This window comes from Erpetoichthys calabaricus, chromosome 4, assembly GCF_900747795.2.
Source record: "Erpetoichthys calabaricus chromosome 4, fErpCal1.3, whole genome shotgun sequence".
NCBI classification, from domain to species: Eukaryota; Metazoa; Chordata; class Cladistia; order Polypteriformes; family Polypteridae; genus Erpetoichthys; species Erpetoichthys calabaricus.
The window spans coordinates 250973591-250996903 of record NC_041397.2 but is presented as its reverse complement, the minus strand read 5'-3'; the positions used below and the strand labels follow the sequence as shown (position 1 = coordinate 250996903).

The 23313-nt window shown below is 39.8% G+C and overlaps 1 protein-coding gene across 3 annotated transcripts in view; it reads left to right on the top strand.

Annotated features, from left to right (window-relative positions):
- The window catches only part of arhgap20 (Rho GTPase activating protein 20), a 138571-nt gene that overhangs the window by 87263 nt on the left and 27995 nt on the right, over window positions 1-23313 (top strand). For all 3 annotated transcript variants that reach the window (XM_028800609.2, XM_051926173.1, XM_051926174.1), the window contains exons 4-6: window positions 2273-2431; window positions 8341-8382; window positions 15581-15665. In XM_028800609.2, the coding sequence (XP_028656442.1) occupies window positions 2273-2431; window positions 8341-8382; window positions 15581-15665 (286 nt within the window). The remainder of the gene's footprint in view (window positions 1-2272; window positions 2432-8340; window positions 8383-15580; window positions 15666-23313) is intronic.

The following is a 23313-nucleotide window of genomic DNA, read 5'->3' as shown; positions in this document are numbered from 1 at the left end:
CAGACGGTAAAAGTAAGAATTTGTAACTTCAAATCTCAACACCTTCTTAATCTAGTTCAGGGTTTTGGGGGCCTTAGGATATCCCGGCCACATCAGAAGAAAGACAAGAACCAATCCTGTATGGAGTGCCATTCCATTAAAGGGCCAGTATGTCTCTGGAATTAGGGTGGTAAACCAGAGTGTCCATAAAAAAAAAAAAAATCTATACAAACATAGTGAGAATGTGCAAAGTCTACAAAACAGTGTCTGGGCAGGCGTTTGAAACCTGGAGCCAAGAGGCCCCGCTAACATAACTTATTTTTAGATAAAATTAAGTTGCCAGCCTCAATTGAAGGAGTCAGAATCCAGCCGCGTGATGTAAAATGCTAGAAGTCACGGAGCCTTACAGAATGAAAAGGGATACCATCAGTGCAGAAACACCTACCATTCACTAACGTGTGGTGTCAAGAAATACCTGAGAGCTACTGTGGCTTCAGCCTACAAGGTCACAAAGTGCGGCAAAGCCCGTAAGCTACTCAGACCAGAGCACATTTGTAATAAACAAGGAGCAAATTTAGATTATGTAGTACATCTCAAAGGAGTTTACATTGCAATGAAAGAGGAAAGAGAAAAAAGCAGAGGGTCTGAGCGAGGGGGATATGAGCAGACAGGAAATCACAAAAGAGAGAAAAGAGGATAAGCAATGTGTTTTCTTCTACCAGGCCTCTTTAGAGAACATATTGTCTCAGTCACAGCATTAGCAGACTTAATATTGTCCCCTGTTTTATGCCATGCAGTTTGTGTGTTCATGGTTTATTGGTTTGCTGTTAATGCATTGTGTGTTCACTGTGTGCCTTTACTGAATGTGGCACAGTGGTAGTGCTGCTGCTTTGCAGTAAAGAGATTGTGGGTTCACTTCCCAGGTCCTCCCTGTGTGGAGAGCGCTTTGAGTAGTGAGAAAAGTGCTATATGTAAAGAATTATTATATTATTAAAGAAATGTACAGCATTTTTTATAATTAAAAAAAAAATTCAGTTATATTCATCCATCCATCCATTATCCAACAAGCTATATCCTAACCACAGGGTCATGGGGGTCTGCTGGGGCCAATCCCACCCAGCACAGGGCGCAAGGCAGGAAAAAAACCCCAGGCAGGGCACACACACGGGACAATTTAGGATCGCCAATGCACCTAACCTGCATGTCTTTGGACTGTGGGAGGAAAACGGAGTACCCGGAAGAAACCCACTCAGACACGGGGAGAACATGCAAACTCCACACAGGGAGGACTCAGGAAGCGAACCCAGGTCTCCTTACTGCGAGGCAGCAGCGCTACCACTGCGCCACCGTGCCGCCCTTCAGTGATATTACTTCTCAATTTCCATTTGCTTAATCTGAAGAGACTCAACTCCTTCAGTCTTTGCTCAACATCTCAGCCCTCTCCGGTCCAGAATCAGCCTAGCTGCTCTTCACTGAACTGTCTCTAGTGATATTTCTTTTCTCTAACATATCACATAATCCAGATGAGAACTCACATGTCTTAAATAAATTTATCTTGTACTTCACTTCATGCTACAGTGTATAACCTAGCAGTCTGGTAGCCTTCTTAATGGCTTCTGCCCACTACTTGAATGTGTAAGTCCACTATGACCTCTAAGTCCATCTCATAAGGTATTTTTTTCAGATTTCAGATCTTCCGTTGTGTATTAAACTCCAACATGTGTATTTACATTAAGGTTCATCTTCCACAAATCTGTACAAGTTTGATTTTTTGTCCAATTCCATTATTTATCAGAAAACTCAGGAAAACAGTCCTACCTGGCTCAGTAATTGCAGAGTGGTGCAGATTTAGCCCTGCTTTTCTGAGTAGGAGTAATAGTATTTTATCATTTTTCCTAATTTAGGAAACTATCCTAAATCCACCATGATTTAGGAGAACTCCTGAGCTGTCCTAACTAACTACGAGCAGCCAGAAGATGGCATTTAAGAAGAGGTCTGCGTGCACATTCTGGGAAAGGCAGAATGTTTTCAAAAAACTGGACAACAATGAACTTGCAAAAAGATAATCAATTTGACATTTCACCTTCTCCTTGACTGTTATGAAATACGGAAAGAAAATTAAGAGCAAAAAATTGAGGGTCACTCTTTAAGAAAATTGACTTTATCAGAATATAAGAACAAAATATTGACATGGACTCCAGTTCTCCTTCATGATAAAAATGGATGCACGGATGAGAGGTGATCAACTAAACATTCACATGCACTCTCTGTTGTACCATACTGTTCCTTGCAGGTCATCTTTGCAGTTCAAACTGAAGACCCATGTGTGTATCAGAAATATGTGGACAGCATCGTGTGTGGATGAGGTGTGTGAAGGGAGTCCTAACGCTGACACCTTGAACCGCTCCTTCGTTCTGGGCTGGCCGACCACCAACTGCGCTGTTACATTCAGGTAAAACTCAATGCACATTTCTTCTAGCTCTTTTCTCATAATGATGCTAAAAGTTAGGGGAGAGAAAATACCTTGGAATAATTGCATGTATCTAGTCTCAAAATACAGACATTGCCATTTGTGATGCAGTAAGTGTTTCATCCTAAATGTCAGCTTTCCAGAGAAAATAAAGTAGTATTTTTAGATGAACGGTGGAAAAGAGAAAAACAACAATTTAAAGATGCATGAATTATCATCTGAGGGAATCAGCTGCAGAGCGCATAAAATGTCCACGAGGAGTGCCAAAAGTAAACTTCTGTTTTATCTGACAAATGTTTGGAGAAACCTGGCAGGGTTTAAAGGATGACATGATGGGAAGAAAAGTGTGCTAGAAAAGGCCGATTTCAGCTCTCATGATCCAGTGCCCGAGGTTTGAATCCTGCCCTTTGGTTGTACATCTGGAGTTTGCATGTTCTTCAAGTGTCTCTTTTGGTTTTCGTCCAAGTGCTCTGGTTGTTCGCCCACATCCTCAAAGACATGCAGTTAAAGTTGATTGATGACTCCAAATTGGCCCCGGTGTGGGTGAATATGTATCTGAAGGGTCTTTTTGATGGACTAGTGCTCCATCCAGGACTTTTTCCTGTTTTGTGCCCAGTGCTACTGGGATAGGCTGTGGCCCCACATCACCCTAAATTGGATTTTGCAGGTTTAAAAATGCATGCACTTAGACAAACTGAATGAACTCCTCTCATTTGAAAGATGGGACATCTTTGTAATATTTGATGAGAATCATCTTTGTTTTTTTATTGGTAGCTTGTTAATCCAGACAAAATGTATTTCAAATAAGAATTGATTCTGTAGGGGTGGCACAGTGGTAGCGCTGCTGCTTCACAGTTAGGAGACCCGGGTTCGCTTCCCGGATCCTCCCTGCCTGGAGTTAGCATGTTCTCCCCGTGTCTGCATGGGTTTCCTCCCACAGTCCAAAGACATGCAGGTTATGTGGATTGGCGATTCTAAATTGGCCCTAGTGTGTGCTTGGTGTGTTTGTGTGTGTCCTGTGGTGGGTTGGCACCCTGCCCAGGATTGGTTCGTGCCCTGTGTTGGCTGGGATTAGCTCCAGCAGACCCCCGTGACCCTGTGTTCGGATTCAGCGGGTTGGAAAATGGATGGATTGATTCTGTAACTTGGCACTCAATACCTTTATCTGCAAATCATATAGGTCATAATATTTTATCCTTTCTTTCTTGATAAAGCACCTTGTGAAAGCTGCTATATAAAGTAAAATAAAGATGTTTTAGAATTTTTTCTTTCATTATTCTCTAATTGAAGGAAATTTCATTCATCCATTACATCCATTTTAGAGTCACCAGTTATACTAGCTCGCCTGTTGGGGGTAAAGCAGAGTACCCTGAGAAAAACAGATACAACAAGAATGTGCAAACTCCACCACAGAGAATGAGCAGGCCTGGGCTTCAAACCCGTGACTCTGGAGTGGTGAAGTGTAAAACCTCATCTCTTTTCATCCATTCTGCACGAGTTTCACTGTTAACCATAACACCCAGACTTATTTTTGTGCCTTTATTTTCATCCTCATTCCGATTATGGGATAGATGTGTTTTCAGGCGCCAGCCTATATTTTCATTTTTGTGGTCTATATTTTGCAGGGAGACTGTAAACTAGTCCAAACTGGCCTTTGCCCATTGTGACTATTTAAAGATTCTTCATAGAAATGAGCTTTGTAGATAAGGCAGTTATGAAAAGCGATCTGCAGAGGCCATGGAATGTGAAGAAAAGAAGAGAAAAAATGTAAAATTATCAACAAGAGGACAGCGACGCCAGCACTTCCTGCAATGTGTTAATGCTTATAGCAAACTGCGCTCCCTGCAGGCTTGTGTAGAGATGTAGGCCTCTAAAGCACCGGAGCAGAGCAGGGCCTTTAAAAAGAAAAGCTGACAGACTGACCCCCTGAAAGGAAACCAAATCTGACTTAGAAGTGACATCTCATTGGGGTTAGTTTGCTTCACAAAAAAGCAGCAATGTTTTTGTTTTTTTTGTTTCCAAAGACAAGAGTCAGCCTCATTGAGTGTTTTTGTTTTTTCCACAACATGTTCTCAAACCACAGCACTCCATCTATTTTGTTTAAGTGCTGTGTGACACCCAAAACTAAACTAAAAAAGCCAGATGAGCCTAAAAATGGACACATATGGTGGTTTATTTACAAAAGCATAAGGGGGACAAATTAGAGTATCCAATAAAGGAAGGACCAACTCAAGTCCTGAGTATACCGTATACTGACAGGCTGTCTCTCCGAGAAGTCCAGGCGTCAAAACACACAAAAGTGCTTTATCTCACTTCATAGTGCGTCCCAGATGGCTCTTTGACTGTAGAGCCAATGCAATGCAGACATTAGCCATTTATTACTAGGTTTGGAATACGTTTCTACACTCTGATTAGAACTGTGTATTTTGATTGTTCATAACTATTCATGATTCCAATGGTTAAAAACTAAATGTTTTCTTCAGACTATGTCACATTTGATGACTTCACCAGCGATTTTCGATTCTAGCCTTCATTTACAAAACCTTAATGAGTTGAAGACTGTCAGAAGTGTTTACCAGTGAATTTTAGTTGCGTAGTCAGACATACCAAGCAACTTACTGCAACCAGCTCACCACTTGCTCCAATAAAGTCAAAAAAACAGGATTGATTTTGTCTTCAGTTGTAAGAGCAGGATTTGTGTGCCAAGGAATACTCATCCAGAAGCACGATGCATGGAACACAGTGACAAGGAATAAGGAACGTGAGTACTTTGGACATCCCAAGCAGAACAGAAGCTCATCTGTCTGATGTCTTGTGTTTTATGTACAATGGTAGAATGGAAAAAAGAAACAAAATTGGACAGAGACTGCAGCTGAACTCGTCGTACCTGTTAGCCCTTTATACAGCGACGGCTCCATCAGGCAGCATACTATTGGCTGTCAGAAAAAGGGGCAAGCAAGACTGTGCTGGCAAGTTGTGACGTTGTCCCCAGCTACTTTTATCCATGTTAATTGACGTGGTCTGGCAACAAGTTAACAACCTTTGTCAGCAAGTCTGACATACCTGACATCTCGAAGGTGGACAATTTTGTCTTTAGTTGTAGCAGCAAGTTCTGCGCAAATGAGAACTGGCAACCAATGAAGGCTCTTTCAGCAGTACAATGCATAATACAATGCAGTGATGAGGAATAAGGAATGTGGGTGTTATGGACTTTACAAACAGAAGAGAAGCTCATTGGTCTGATGCCTCGTTTTTTATGTAAAATGAAAGAATAGAAAAAAGGAATAAAAGGGCAAAAATTGCAGCTGAACTCATCATAGCTGTTAACCCTTTATACTGTGCTGACTCTGTCTGGCAGCACACAGTTGGCTGTCAGAAAAACGGGGGAGCACGACTGTGCTGGAAAGTAGTCAGTAAATGTGACATGCACAGTGAGTTTAGCACATCTGACAATACTCTATGACAAGAAGTCGTTTATTCTGACATCATGTTAAGTGGGACTTCCTAATAATATCTGTTGGTTTTGGAGAAACACACTTGAAGTATTCCAGCCCCGACATAACAATTCTTTTAATACCAGAGACCCTTTGTGGGACACTCATTATATGACGCTCTCTTTTACTCACCATTTTAGGTTCTCAATAAATTTGACACCTTTGAGGTTCTTCTGCTATTAAGTGGACTTGGTGTTCTCATTTTGCCCTCTCCATAACGTTTTAAGATGAATAATCTGTCACAGTGCCATTTGCCATGTTTAAAACAACTCTATTTCAACCAAACAAAAACAACATTAACATCAAACAAAGGGATCCCCTCTTTTTCTAAACATACATATTTTCTGATTGAAGGCTAGTAAAATTTAAAAGCATGGCCCAGATTTAGACAGGCTGCCACTCAGCTGTACTCAAACAGACAAGCATGCAGGCTGAAGAAGGATATCTGAGCGATGAAAGCAGATAGAATTACTAAAAGAAGAAAATAACAAAGCATGCAGGCCCATATAGCCCTCTTCTCAGCCATAATTGATCACCACCCTGAGCTGTGATTGTCAACACCATACTTTCACATCACTATTTTTTTCTCTCATGGTGAAACTACACTATCGCCAACATTAAATGAGACAACCATTTAAAATAAATCAATAAGAAGCCACCTCTTGATTGTAACTGAACATTCTCAAACCAGTTATTCCAATCCAGAAATCTTAAATTCTGATGAGAAAGTGAGCTCAAGGAAGACATTACTTCCATCATGATACTATCCTCAATCTTTCTGGCACAGTGGTATGGAGAAATAATTTTCTACTAATTTCTGATATTTACTTCTGTGGGGCAGATATGAGATAATCTGTCCTCTTAGGAAGGCCTTCAGTGTTTCCCAGAGTATTCCTGCATAAACCTCTGAGGATGTATTTGTCTCTAAAAAAATATTGATTTGCTTGGATATAAATTCTGTACAATTCTCGTACTCCTAATAAAAGTGGATTAAGACACCATCTGTGAGATGAGTATGAGGGGCATAATGATTTTAGCTCCAAAATCAAAGGAGCATGGTCGGAAATAACAATAGCGTCGTACTTACAAGATTTGATTGTAGGCAAGAAATTGTTATCTACAAAGATATAATCAATTCTTGAGTAGCAATGATGTACTGGTGAGTAGAAGGAATATGTTCTTGAGTTTGGGTTTAGAAACCTCCAGGGGGGTCTGATAAGTTGTGGTCAGTTAAAAACTGTAATTGTCTTTGCAGTGCTAGGTCTCCTGTCATAGGGGGGATGACATCTATCTAAGTCTGGATTCAAAACACAGTTAATATCCCCAGCCATTATAATTTTATGAGTATTCAAATTGAGAATGGATGCAAATACATTTTGCTTGAATTCCCTATCATCGACATTGGTTGCTTAAATATTTATCAAAATGCAGGTTAGGTGGATTGGCGATTCTAAATTGGCCCTAGTGTGTGCTTGGTGTGTTTGTGTGTGTCCTGCGGTGGGTTAGCACCCTGCCCGGGATTGGTTCCTGCCTTGTGCCCTGTGTTGGCTGGGATTGGCTCCAGCAGACCCCCGTGACCCTGTGTTCGGATTTAGCGGGCTGGACAATGGATGGATGGATGGATTTTTTAATATATCATATAGCCCAGGTAGTTTGTAGTCATGGCCATGAAAATCAGATCACATCATAAACAAAAAATTACAGGCTTGTGGGATTCCTTTTTGAATTGAAGACAGACTCTTGACCAATGAACGAGTGAGAGTGGAAGATCCTCAATTTTCATATTTTTCCGGAAATGTATATTTACGATATTTTAGCCAAAAATCATATATTTTGTAACTTTTCAGCAAACAGCTGTATAAGTGACCTGTTGATTATGTGAAACATGAGATTTGTTTTTTTTTTTTTTATGTACATTTTTCACACCGTTTGCTATTGTACAGCATTGGTCACTATTTCCTTGTATTATATCTCCATTCTGCATGAAAACATGAGACTAAAATGTTTCCATCACTACAAGGTGCCTGAGGTAAGTAATTAATAAAAAATATAATTGTTGGGTGGAGGTAATCAGTCCTTTAAGGAGATGCTGTGGTAAGGAGCCGATGGTGATAAAACCACCACCAGCAGTTGGGACCTGCCATCAAGATTTATTTAATGTAATATATAATATAACTTCCTCAGACCCACTTAGTTCAATTTAGGAGCACAGGGTGCCAGGGTCAGTCCCAACAGCATTGGGGACAAGGAACCAACCATGGATGGAGTGTTAGTACACTGCTGATGTTTACCTTATTTTATTCCCTTTTATTTTCAGGTGATTTTATAACTGGTGGCATTTTTATCTGAGAAAGTATCAGATTTATTTTTTTATGATCTATTTAATTTATTTTGCAGTTCTGTGGACCAGAAGGAAGCCTGGCTTTCATTTATCAAAAGGTAATTATTTCCATTTACATACATAATGTAGCATTTATTGATTTAAATTGATTAAAAATTGATGACAGACCTATTTTTTCTTGACATTGTTCTAAATGTCCTTTTGAGAGTTAATAATTTTTTTACTGTAATTCAATAGGAATATTTTTCAGATAAGGTTATTTGCTCAAATTTAATCATGTTGGCCACACAGAGGTTACTGATATTTTTCGTAATTTACATGAGTAAGGACACAGTGGAGTCGAGTTTCAATGATTTTTATATTAGTGTTCTTTTGCATTAATTTTCAACTAGTCAAAGCACCCGACACTGCTGGTATAAATAAACGTGGAAAAATTTTCTTTTGGAAATTTAATATGGCTAAACAGAACTCACAATGAGATATTCTAAGACAAAAGCTGTAATCCAGCGAGACAATGAAACTGATCAAGATTATTTGAGAAGAAGACGCCGTGGAGACCTGTGGTCTTTAAGATTGTGCTTTGGCCAGTAGAAAACTTTGTGCGTGCTGATGACAATGTCCTGCATCAGTCACGGTATACTCTTTCTGACTGATGGGAATTGTAGTCTCTGTGTTGGGGCTGGTTTTTGGGATGAAACCAGCACCACTATAACCTCTCTACTCGATATGACATATACTCGATATTTTAAGTTGGAACAACAATAAGGCAAATGCAAAATTTTGAGAAAATTGGTTCAGGTGTGTTGCGTGATTGACAAACAAACAAACAGGTTCTAGAGATGTGGTTGACTGCCCCGTAATAGCACATTAGAATGGCTCAGTAGATGCAACAGTGACAGGAATGTAGGTTGTCGGTGTGAGGGCAATGGGGAATTGGAGTGTTTCGTCTGTAGAATTCATCCGTACATACTTAGTTAGCACATTCTTTCCTAATTTACAATCAGTTAATATTTGCTGCTTGCCAGAAAGTGACTTTGCAGTAGAATACCTATAAATACAATCAGCAGCTTGAACGGATTATGACTGAGTAGCTCACCTAGCCCCTCAACCATTCATGTAAGTCAGAAATATCAATACCTGCACATTTTCCTCATGTCCTTGTGGTGTTGTCCTCCCTGTTCCCAGATTTTCCTTCCAGATGCCAATGATGTGGAGGCTAGATTAACTGACAACTATAAACTGACCCTTTGGGCATGTGTGTGTGTAAATGTGTTTGTGTTTGTGCCATGTCTTTGATTGGCATCATGTCCAGGGCTGCTTCTTGTCTTTTGAGCTGCAAGAATAAGTGACATCCCTCCAGGACCCTAAACTGGATGAAGTGGATGAACTGAGTGGATGAAGTGGATTGGATAATTCTTCTCCTTATGCTATATATAATTTATTCCAACTAAATAGCACAAGGCTTTTACTCTTTGAAACTCTCTACATACACATATTTGTAAGGCTCCATTAGTTATAATGTGTAAATTCGGAGTGACTAATATCTGTATGTCATATAAGAACAGATGTTCTTACTCTCTTTAATTTTCCAGTTTGGTTATTTCCTTGCATTTATTTTATTTTTATACAAATAATGCACTGTTCTGATTATTGTGATGGACATGGGTGCAAGCTTCCAACTGTCCATTATGTGAATCAAATCACCATACTGAGTTTTGGGAAGCCGGAGCATATTCTGGCTTCATCAGTTGTACAGCAGAAACCAACACTGAACAGAGCGGCAGTCCGCCATAGTCCACTCATTTACCATTCTTCATTTAAGGGTGCAGATCAATCAAAGTCTTTGAGGAAAAAAAAAAGTGGATAGTTTGTGCTGTCTAACGTAAATCCACATATTTCAAGAGCCCAAACAATGGGTTGCTTTCTATGGGGAAAAAAAAATAAAACATCCCATTCATCATCTCCACTTGCCTGTTGAAGCCCGTATACATTAGAAGCCAAACAAACAGGTGAACCAAGAATTTGCACTTTTTTAGCAGAAGGTGCAGAGAACATTCCTTCACAGCTTTAAAATAAGAGAACAAACAATAGAGGCCAGACAAGGCCATGCAGCCCATGTACACTCGTCTGGGGCCAATCAGTCACATAGCTCAGCAAACAGCCACTTGAGGTGTATGTCTGATTTGTTTTCATATTACAATATTATTTCTGACAATTCTTCTTGTAAGTCTTTGCTTTATTTTATTACTGATCATAAACAAACTTAACGTACATGGCAATATTAAACAAGGTCATAACATCTTGCTTTTTTTATAAAGGCTACACATAGCTCTAATACTTACAAATTTACAGTTTGTCAACATTTCCTTTCCATATCAAATGGCATATTATTGTACATAACTGAAAAAGGTCCAATAAACAAGCAAAGGCTGAGGTTGTGCCCATGGCTGCTGTAAATGATGCACAGTCCTCCACTTTCTGATGAATGCCTGAGTGCTATAAATATAACTACTATTTCTCTAATCTCTGCTGGTACTCATTTACCAGATTTGTGTAGTGCCATCTTCAATCTTTACAATAAACATGCACTCTTGTCAATAGTGCACCAGGCATTAGGACTTTTACCATATTCCAAAACTGATCTGTCCTAGAAGTCCCCTTGGCAAACTTTTAGGCCCAGAAATGTTTCCACAGGTTGGATCCTCTTTTCTTTACTGACCTTTTATTCACACAGCATAGATATATTAATAAAGTAACGACACCAGCCCATCCAGCCAGCAAAACATAACAATGGAAATGTTCATCGCTACTGTCTGTTCTTGCTCATATGAAATCGGAAAGTATTGTTTTTGATTTATACTGAGTTATGCAGTAGTATTATTAACCCTTGTTCAAAAAAGAATAAGTATCTGTGTGTCTGTGTATCTGTCTATCCATCCAATTGCTATATCCCTGTCATTCCAACAGATGGTGAATCACAAACATTTGTCGTAATGCATTTTATTGCTGCAAATGTCTGTGATGTGCCATCTGTTGGAATGACAAATGCAATGCATTGGATTACTACAGTACATGTATTTCAAAATACATTGTACTGCAAATGTCAATGCTGAGGTTTCCGTTGATTACTTAGACAAGTAGCACAGCTAGTTATTTTATAAATAAATAAATACTACGAAATGTGCATACATATAATAAACCAGCTTAGTCTGCCTGACCTCTTGTCTGGTCACAGTTCTGTTGATGTTTTACATTGCACAACGTTCATAGATATTGGGTAACATATAATGGTGTCTCCATTTGTAGGGAATTTATTATCCCTTTATTTATCAGTTATTACCACTTAAGGCATCATAAGGTTGTAAATTTTATCTAATATTTGCATTAATATTTTAGGACATTTCCATGCAGTAATTTTGTTCCAGAAGCTAGTGCCACCATTTTGTGTATTTCTGCATGACACTTATGGTGGTTATGCCATTGCCAGTCTCGTGGCGCAGCGGTCACAAGACATATTATTCCCAACTATATAAGATGGTGGAATGCTTCTGTCAGTGACTGAGCTTCTGGATATCAAAACATACGTTTGCAGTGTGTGTAGTTATTACAAAAAGGCAATAGAGAACTGCCTGTTTTTTCGACACCGATTTCTGTTCATCATTTTAGTTTTGGCACTTCAGCTTCATTTTGACCCCTTACACGTTTTTGATCTCAATTTTTCTTTCATCTGTCAGTCCTGCTTTGCTTGTTGCCTGCCTCTCATTACAGAGAGGGCAATAATGCACAGATGTGTTGGGTATATTTTGGTGTTAATAATGTATAAGTAAGTCCATCATAAAAGTGAAATTATTAAGCCCCTGTTCTAGAGTTGTTGTGTTGTTAGGTGTTTAATTACTATGACAGACATCATAAAGCTCATTTTTCTGCTAATGCATAATTTGTTATGCAGCATTAACCTTCACATATGTCCACAATAAAAATCTAATCATGCAGTCCCAGATCTTAATTTGTTAGTAGATGTGTTAATGCTGTTTGAATCAAAAGAAAATGTCCAGCAAGAGGTTGCTGTGTATCATAACCAACACTGCCAGCACTCGAAAAGTGTGCACATCAAGGCCACTGCGTGTGTCGTAAGCAGCCTGCAAAACAGAAAGGATGCCTCGAATGCTTGGACTTTGGCCAGATCTGATAAGATGGCTATGCGCTTAGAATGCATTGCTGGTCATTGCCCTTGGTATTCCTTACAAAGCAATAGTGATAAAGGCGTTGTCAGGATCTGCAGGTGTTGAAAATATTTTGCCATTTTTAGAATATTTTTCCATGTTTTGATTCTTTGTAATTAATTTGTGTTTATAGTTAGCATTATCTCTTACATTTCTTGATGACATCACTCATGCTATCCTTGCTTTCCTGTTGCAGCTTTTCATCTTCACGTGCACTACACTTGGCAGTCACTATGTTCTTTAAGAGCAAACGGCTGCCGTTGTAACCTGTCTGACGTTTTAAATAAAAAAATAAAGATTCACAGAAGTAAAGGGTTTAAGAATTTATACACAACTACAATTCTTGTTTTTCCTCTCAATGAAGTCTGTCCAATCCGCTTTCCCCACTTACCCCCTATGCTCCTCTTCTTCTGTTAAATATCTACAGTAAAATGTTTATTTTGACTTTGAAAATGTATTATTATAGCAAAAGATTTCACATTAAAATACTGAAAGGATAAATATGTGTAAAAATCTCATTAAACTGTGATGACTTTTAAGGAAATTGAATATTTTTGCACGCCAATGTAGTTTCACAAGTTCCTAACATCCTACTGTACTTGGTAGCTTAATCAATGTGTCCTTAGTTCACTGTGTAAAGAAAAATTACTTAATGTTTGTGCAAAATTTACCCTTAACAAGTTTCTAACTGTGTTCCTGTGTTCTTGATGAACTCATTTTATTCCCTTCATAATTTTAAACACTTCCATCATGTCTTCTTTTTCTTAAAATTAAAAAACTTAGCTCTTTTAATCTTTCCTAATAACTCATCCCCTGCAGCCCTGGAATCAGCCTAGTCGCTCATCTCTGGACGTTTTCTAGTGCTGCTATGTCCTTTTTGTAGCCTGAAGACCAAAACTCCAGATGAGGCCTCACCAGTGCATTAAAAAAGCTTAAGCATAACCTCCTTGGATTTGTACTCCACACACCGTGCTATATGACCGAACATTTTGTTAGCCTTTTAATGGCTTCTGAACACTGTCTGGACGTTGATAGTATAGAGTCCACTACGACTCCTAAATCAGACCGCCCATTGTGTATTCAAACCTAACATTTTTACTTCCAGTATGTAATATTTAACATTTAGTCTCATTAAATTTCAGCTGTCACTAATGTCATTGAATCACCCATGGCAGATTTTTTAGATTTTACTTTTAGGTAGAGTTTGTGATCTCTGAGAGAAATTTGTTTGCATGAGGAATGTACAAGCATAAAGTATTGTAGCAGACATGCAAGTAAATAGTCTAAGAGACAAGAGACGATATCCATTGTTAAATTCAGAATGTACATGTCCTATTTCACTGTGCAGTATGACAAGTTCTTCAGTTGAAATGGACAAAAACATTTGACTGGCACAAAAGGAAAACTTGAGAACAAGTGCAAGCAACAGAATAATGTGACTATAATTTCCATTTTAGTATACAAAGGATAGGGCGATCCACTGGAATGTGTGTCATATTGAGTGGTTAAGATGGCTGAGAGGAATTAGGATGGCTAATAGAGGGCAAAAAAAAGTTCGGGAGTTAGGTGAAAGCTAACAAACTGCAGTTTGGTTCCATATCTGAATAGGGAACTACAAATGTGATCTTTGTTGTCAGGCAAATGCAAGAGAACCATCAGGTTAAAGGAAAAATGTTGCTTTTTGCATTTGTAGACCCAGAGGAACATTTAACTGGGTGCCATGAGAGGCGGTTTAGGTAGGCATTGAGAAAGTTATGTGGATGAGTTGTTAATGTTTGCTGTATTTGTAAAGTGCAAAGAAGTACATACGGTTGTTAGGAGAGCAGATGGGATTAGTGAAAATTTTGAGAAGAAGGTGGCCTGCACCAGTGATCATTTCTGAGTTTGTTACTTTCCTGATATTGATAGAGGTCATGAATAGAGAAGTGTGTGAAGGACTACCATGGGAATCCTTATATGCTGATGATCCAGTTAATGATGGCAGTAAGTGAAGCAAAATTGTAGGAGAAGATACAGAAATGGAGAGCTAGTTTGGAAATGAAAGGCATCAAGTGAAAGGCGGGAAAGTACAAGGTGGTGGTTGGAGGTATTGAGAAGGACTCATTGAAGAGGTGTATGCATGGCCATGTGGCATGTGACATAAAGTTGTTGGGAGACTGGCTTATTGGAAGTATGTGCTTAAAGTAAGTGGTGTACAGAATAGTTAGTAGATGGGAAGTGAAATCTTTGTTTATAGGAAGCATGTGAGAGGAGAGCAAAATGCAGATGTGGTGAATGTACATTTAGATATTCTCAATGGAGCTATTTTGGAAAAATAGGGAAGTTCTGCCAGTTCTGCGATGTTGAGTGTAGACAGAGGTGCAGGCACAGCAGTGGTAGTCAGGGTTAAGGTTGCATAGAAGAACTCTCAGGAGCTGTCCCCCTTTCGGACATTTAAAAGAGTTTCGCTGGCAAAACAACTGTGTGAGGAGCAGTAAGCTGGACACAAAGATGAGAATGAGCGGGTGGATGTATGGGGAGTCACGGAGTGAGAAGAAGAGAGTGGAAAGTTAGGGGAAAGTCTTGGTGTTAAAGCAGTAGGTCCTGTGTTGAGGAGGAACAGACTAATATGGCTTGGGCATGTGGAGTGAAGGGCAGAGGACGATTTGGTGAAGATGTGAACTAAGATGGAGGCAGAGGAGATGAGGCCAAGAAGGAGGCCAAACAAAATGCAGTTGAGGGTGGTGAAAAGAAGAAGTGTCATCCCAAAGGACACTTCGCTTCAATTTAGGCAATTTGTTATGCTTACTACTTCAGTGCACAGTCATTCTGCACAGATTCCTCTACAAGGACCCTTCAGCCTCACTAATGGTGTCACATTGCTGCCTTGCCATCCACAGGTTGTTACACCACCATTTATTCTGCTGGTGGCTAAAAAGAGTGGAAGTGTCCACAGAAGTTCTAACTCAACAAACATAAGTTGAATTCATTAATAACCCTGTAGATATTTGCATAGTAATATTGAAAAATGCTATTCTAAACAAAAAGGATCATATTCAAAGCCTTATTTAAGAATGAAATTGTTTTTTTTCAGCAAAATGAAGGAAGAAAAAGAAAAAGATGACCCCAAACAAATCTCTATAAATGTCCTTACAAGAGGCATTGAAAACTGTGTACAAGTAAGTGTTCTAACTGTCTTTCTGAAGATAATTGGGATCTTAATTTTTCTTATATTGTAGATATTCTCAAGCAGAATTAAGCAGATGTTATTTTAGTCCCATTATTGATTTTTTTGTAAATGTTTTTCTTTACACTAATGTCTCCTTTACACTAATAACTTTGACACTTTTCCCGTCACTTTAGACATGTCAGAATAGACACTGCCTATAGATGATCACTGTCTCACTCTTTCTGTTAATCTCTAGATGGTATATTTTAATTTTTAATTCTTGTAAAACTGTTTTACAAGTATATTGTTCAATAAACCTGTCTAATGTGTAGTATATACAGTATAATCAACAGCTTGCTTTTTTAAAATTAGGAGAATGGAATATCCAGATTTTTTTCTTGATTGTTGTCAGTGAGCACTTCACTTGGCACCGGTTTTTGTGCTTCCTACTGTGTAGATTTTATATGAATTAGCCTAATTGTTCCTGCATTTAACTAACAATTTGTGAAGGTGTGGGCTGGGCCCACGCTACTCTGTCCTTCCAAGTAGCTTCTTGAACCTGTTACCGTAGATAATGTACTGAGGGATGAGCCAGGAGATGAGGACACTCACACACAAAGCAAGGGGTAGGTGCATAAAGGTGCCAAGTGCTTTTATTGAAACCATCCAAAACCCAAAACAGAGTTCAAAGGTGCACCTCAAAAAATTCAATAAAAAGTAATCCAATAAAACAAAAATCAAGGTGCTGGTGGAGGTAAATAAGAGTCCATTAAAATGAGGTTAAAAATGTGGGGGAAAAACTGTCCATAAAAACGTGAGCCTGAGTGCACTCCTTTAAAAGTTGATGTCTCTTTGTCTTAACCCTAAAGGGGTCCTTAACCCTAAGCAGTAGTTCAGTACACCTTCATCGCTGCCCCTAGGTTTGGGCGTCTGTAGCTGTTTACAGGCACCATCCCCAAGCCTCCGACTCCCACTGCCAGGCTTATGTTCCTGCAGTCTATGGCTCGCCTGCAGATAGCCTCACTGATCCTTCCAATTCCCCTGCAGCCATGCTGCCTTTCTCCAGCGAGTCGCTCCAACTGGGCAGCATACGTCAGTCACTCCAGCTTCCAGGTCGCTCAGCTGGAGTGGCCCTAAACCCCTGAGCATCAGCCACATGCTCCCTCCAGGGACTTCCTCCAGGCTGTCTGCCTTCTCTCTCTCTCTCCTTCTCATTCACTCACACTCGCTCTCTCTGGCACCTGCCTTCTCTCTCCATCTTTTAAGCTCCTTCCTCGATCATCTTTTGTTGTTTCATTTTCTTTCTGATCCTCCGATTTTCCTCCGTTTCTCATGCCAGCTCTTTCTTCTATGCCCCCGTGGGTGCAGGATCTCAATCATACTCTGCAGGAAGCCGAGGAAGCAATTGAGACAGCCTACTCCCTCATGTGCAGGTGCAGCTCGCCCCAATTACTCCACCAACCCCCTGCAGCTATGTGAGCATGCACACCCACAGAGAGTAAGCCAGCCAATTAGTTATATATTTATTAAAAGGGCCACCTTTTACTGTGTGTGTGCTTTACTAAGCCGAGAATATTGGAAGTATGCATGTTTTTGTCATAGCCTCAGCAAATTGTTTAGTTCTCTTGATTCATCATTTCCGTGATAAGGTCTAATTTCTAATTGTACACTATTTGAAACAAAATTGTTTCAAAATAGCACTGAGTTTGAAGATCTCCTGTTAGAATCAGGTATAAAGCGGAAATGAGACTTGGCGCAACTACCTAGTTCACCACAGGCAACACACACACGCACACACTCACATACATGCACACACACATGCACACACGTATACACAGCCTCACAGCAGGCCAATTCAAATTGAATGTGCAGACTCCATGTAGGTCTTAACCAGACCAAGAATTAAATCCAGGACTGTGAAATAGTGAGAGGTTAATAGTGCAGATTCTACATACAATATATATAACATTCAGGGTGTTTTGTACATCTACAATTTAAAGGATGACAATTATAAGAAAATGCTCTTTATTTTTAGAGTGCCTCCACCAGTACACGTTATATACAAATATGGGTGAGGCTTACAATCATCAAGGACATGAAGGGCTTCGTTTGTTATGAAGCCAGTCTGTTGGCATATAACTGGGACATAATCGAGAACTATTATATTGAGTTCCTTGGTGGTACCGCAACAAAAATAATATGGATATGTTCACTTTTACTCATAAGCATGACTTACTCCTGTAAAAGAAAAAGAAAATCCTTAATCCTAACAGGACAGCCCAGTGTACTGTAGGTGTATTGTACATGTCAATCAAATAACAGGGCAGTATTTTGCAACACAAATGTGGACTTCAGTGACTGAGTGTGGGTGCATCTCAAACTGGAATGGCATCCCATTCTGGGTTGGTGTTCTATTGTATGCCTAATGCTTCTAGCCCATGTATGGATGAGCCTTCTTAAGACATAAAATGTTGTAGAATATACTGTTATCTATTTAGCATTCATTCTATTTAGAATTCATTCTAAATGTACACCATGAAAATATGGCACTTGAAATAAAAATATGAATACACATTTATATATTTGAATTCTTGTGTTAGATCATTTGTAAGATATGTTCAGATATATAAGATACAGGTTAAACATTTATTAAATCATGAAGTAATTTTATATCTGAAAACCTCCTCGTTGTAGTGAAGACAAGACACCTCCCAAGCAGCCGTAGAGTTCCACTTCACTGTATTTATAGGTGTCATAATCTTACAGTTAAACGTACAAACTGCTGTCTATGATTTGTGGCATCTATGGTCTCTACAAGGTCTCACTATATATCTGTAAATGTACAACGTGCACTTCAGAAGCGGTCATCCACCTGAAGCTAAGCATGTTTGGGCCCAGCCAGTACTTGAATGGGGGACCATCTAAGAAAAGCTTGGGTTGCTATTGGAAGAGGTGTTGGCAATGTATGTGTATGTGGATCCCAATGTCCCAGTGCAGTGACAGATGCACTGTGCTGTAAAAATGGTGCCATCATTCGGATAAGATGTAAAACCGAGGTCCTGGCTTTCTATGGTCATAAAAGATCCCTGGGCATGCTTTGTAAAGAGCAGGGTGTAACCGATGTCCTGGCTAAATTGCACACCACAGCCTAGTCATTCTGGCCTCCTCATAATTCTCAGTTCGTAATTGGCTCACTATTTCACTGCTTCACCACCTAATAGCTCCTGTGTGTTGAGGATACTGGCACAGAAATGGCTACCGTTGCCTTATCCATTCAACCAGTAGTGGTTGAAGTGGCACCCCACTCACTATGTAAAATGCTTTGAGTAGTGAGAAAAGCACTATAGAAATGTAAAGAATTATTATTATTGTTATTATTATTAAGACTGCCCCAGCCTAGATGCTTGCACTAGTTATATGTTTTAAGCAGCTGGATTAATGCTCTGTTCAGCACCTCAGGAGCTACTTATAGCCAGCCCCCCCAAAACACACAAACACACACACATCTGCACAAACCCCTCACTCACTCATCTGCTCCACTGGCACACACCTGAGCCTACTAATTAGAATATATATGCTTGCCTGTGAAATTTTAAAGGTTGAACATAAAAAATGAAACACACACATAGCAAGGCAGAGGGCAGCCACATGGCACCCTCTACTAGCCCCTGGGACGATGATATGGCTCTGTACTTATGTCTTCATTAACAATGTGACCAGTGGGGCTGCAAATTTGTTTTGAGGCTTTGATGACATATATTCAGCGGTCTTGCGAAGAGTACATGCCTACTTTTATCCCGATATCGAAGGCAGCCTTTTGATTAGGCCAGGGCTCAGAGCTTCATTTGGTGCTAGACGCCGTTTAGCCTGTAGCCATCCCCCACGTGCAGGAGTAACAGATGGGCCAATTACATGCAGACTAATTTCCGCAGGCGTTTCAATATGCTCTGTGGCATGCAGCACTTTCTGACTTTTGTGGGGTTTCTGTTTGTTGACTTCATTATTTTTTTAATTTTTTTCTGCTTGTTGCACACAACTGAACGTGGCTGTCTGTATTAAGGCATATAGGAAGTAAGAATTAAAATACATTGTATTTTGAGGCAGACAATGCAAGAATTAGGATTTTGTTAGCTTTTTTTATGGAATAGTAATCATTGAGGGTATCTGTTCAGTGGTCATAAGTGTGAGGCATAGCTGATAGCAAACAAGAGAAGTTACAAGATGAAAATTCACAACTCCAGGGAAGCAGATGGTCCCAATCACTAAAGCAGTGCAATGAGTTTAATGTGAACCATTGGCTTCGCCTTAATATTATTACTTCTTTGATTGAATGTCAAATGGTTTAAATACTGGGAAAATACATTCAGTTATCTGAGGTTTTTATGTCGCTACCTACAGTATGCATCCATGTGAAGTGTTTTATATTCTGTCACTGCTCTGTGTCATCCTTTTAAATCTTGCCATTATTTCTGTGGTCTCAGTTTTTTTTATCCTTGATAACAATAACAAAGCAATCCCCAAACCCCCTTAATCCAATTAAATATTGATGGATGGCTGAAGCATATTTCGTCAGCATCAGATGCAAGATGGGAATCAGTTTGGAACTGAAAGCTGATGGTGTCAAACACTTTTTTGTAAACTCAAATTCACTCCTTCCTTTGAGTGGCAGAAACTGACAAAGGAGCAGCTCCTGCATAACACGTCGGCCTTTTAATATCAGCACAGTAGTCCCTGAGTTGAATTGTCATGGAAATAAATACAGTACATATTGAACTTTGATTTACATTTTGGTAAGCAGAAGCCACTGTTTTATTTATTTTTTCATATATTATTATTTTTTATTAACTTTATTAAAAAAAAAGTAAAATTCCATACAAATAAGTCAAACTTAATAAAATTCAATTTAGAGGTCACAGTTTTAGATTCAGTTACTTGTGATGAGTGAAATAGCCAGTTGCAGTTCATGTGCTGTTTCATGAAACTGACAGGAAAATCCATCCATCCATCCATCCATCCATTATCCAACCTGCTGAATCCGAACACAGGGTCACGGGGGTCTGCTGGAGCCAATCCCAGCCAACACAGGGCACAAGGCAGGAACCAATCCTGGGCAGGGTGCCAACCCACCACAGGACACACACAAACACACCCACACACCAAGCACACACTAAGGCCAATTTAGAATCGCCAATCCACCTAACCTGCATGTCTTTGGACTGTGGGAGGAAACCGGAGCGCCCGGAGGAAACCCACGCAGACACGGGGAGAACATGCAAACTCCACGCAGGGAGGACCCGGGAAGCGAACCCAGGTCCCCAGATCACCCAACTGTGAGGCAGCAGCGCTACCCACTGCGCCACCGTGCCGCCCACAGGAAAATTCATCTTGCAAGATGAACAGGAAAATTCATCTTGCAAATGATTTTGCAATTGCAAAATGCAAAACGCACTAAAAGGAGTTTTTTGGGAGTTTGAAAGTTTTTTAGGGATGGAAAATAAGGAATGTTGTTCCCTAGAGCCTCATTCACACTTCTGTATTTTCCTGTTTTCTTTTCAGCTGCTTAATGCAAATAAGCACTCTCACATGGCAGTAAAATCAATTCTTTGTATCCCTCTCAGTCATATTACTGCAGAAGAGAGCAGTGTGTTTTCTTAAAAATGTGACTTGCAGCATATTTTACACACAAAGATACATCAAAATGTCTGGTACATTACTGTGAGAAAATATCTTAGATTAGATTAGTTAAACTTCATTAATCCTCAAGGGGAAATTCAGATGCATAAAGCAGCAGAAACATAAAAAACAAGGATACAGACTCACAGGGCAGATAATACAGCCAATCGATCAATCAATCCGTCAATAAGTAAATGAATAAAATAAACTTAACGAGTGAATCAGGTGGAAGCATTAAATTGCAGACAGTGGAAATAAAAGACCCCCAGAGGTGCTACTTGGTGGAATGAGCCTTTATCTATAAAAGTGCCCCAAGAGATTTTTCATGATGGCATCAAATTTTGCCTCTTTTCCACAACAACTTCCAGTGTGTCCAGGGTTCACTATGTAATGGATCAGACTTTTCCTGGTAAGTTTGGTCAGGCATTGTGCTTCTTTTGAGCTCAGATTTCTTCCCCAGGAGATTGTAGCATAGAACACCACACTGGCTACTGTGGACTGGCAGAACATTTCCAGCAGCTTGCTGCACGCGTCAAACGACCTTAGTCTCCTTAGCAAGTACAGTCTGCTCTGGCCATTCTTGTACAGTGCCACTGTGTTATCAGAACAGTCCAGTTTCTTTATATATATATATATATATACTGTATATACTGTATATATATATACTGTGACAGGTGACCAGGTCCCATGCCCCTTCTACATATGTTCCGGGGGAGCTGCTATGGACATCTCACTACCTCCCCCGGGACTCTTGGTGGCAGCCTCCCTGGCTGACGATGGTGCCTCAGTTTCCCGCAGGGTTTCATGGCAGATGGAGTTCTCCACAACCCTGTGGGGAACTGGGGTGGCCGCCAGGGGGTGCTGCATGGAGCCAGGAACCCACCTGGATATCTCTGCAGCCCCACCCAGAAGTGCAATTAGCCACAGGTGATCAAGCACCTGGAGCACTTCCGGGTGGGCTATAAAAAGGGCCAGCATCCACCACTCATTAGCCAGAATCGGGAGGAAGAGGATGAGGTTGCCTGGGAGGAGTGGTGGTGCCAGAGGAAGGACTTGTTTATTGTTTGTGCCAGTTAAAGTGCTTGTGGGACTGTGTTGGGCCTGTGGGACATGGGGAAGGCATGCCCCACGGCTGAAGAGAAATAAAAAGACTGTTTATTTTACACGTGCCTCTGCGTAAGTCTGTGCCGGGTCGGGCACTATATAGCGCCATATTACACTATATATAATATATATATATATATAATAGAGAGAGAGAGAGTGAGGTTTCTGAACTCTTTTGGGGTGCAAGACAGTGATTCATGCATCAAAATATACATATATATCATTCTTAGTTCTGAATCACAATCTGATTATTTAGGTGGTTACCTACCAGGTAATTTCAAATTTTACATATCTATGTTTACTTATGTTGTGACAGCATCATGTGTTGTAGATTGTGTTGTTAATTTTACGTACCTTGTTATGTGTATGGATGTAACACCAAAAACATTTCTAGCAAGTGTGTTGCCTGGCGATAAAGTTCAAACTAACTGCACAGAAAGCTGCTTGCCAGGTTGGCAGTTAACAAGCAGCCACCCTTCCCAGCCTCTTGATTCCTTCTGATGAGCTTGATGGTATGCATTATCTATTCATGATGGAGCTTTGAGTTTCTTTTCTGTCTCTGATGTGTCTTTAGGACTGTGATTACCAAGATTATACCAGTAGAACAACCACATTACACAGCTGACATCTCAACAAAATGTCTACACCTGACAGGACATGAGTCCGGTGATTTTTTTTTTTTTTCTAGAGATCTTTAATTAAATGATATGTAATAGGCAGATACTTGTTGAATTAATTCATGAAAATACTTTCAGACTAAACACCTTTCTTCTTGTGCCAATGGAAAAAGTTTAGTTTAAAACAAAACATAATTTGTTTTATTTTTTTATTTTTTTGCTAATTGAAACACTGATTTTCATTACAAATCATTTAGTTCATCA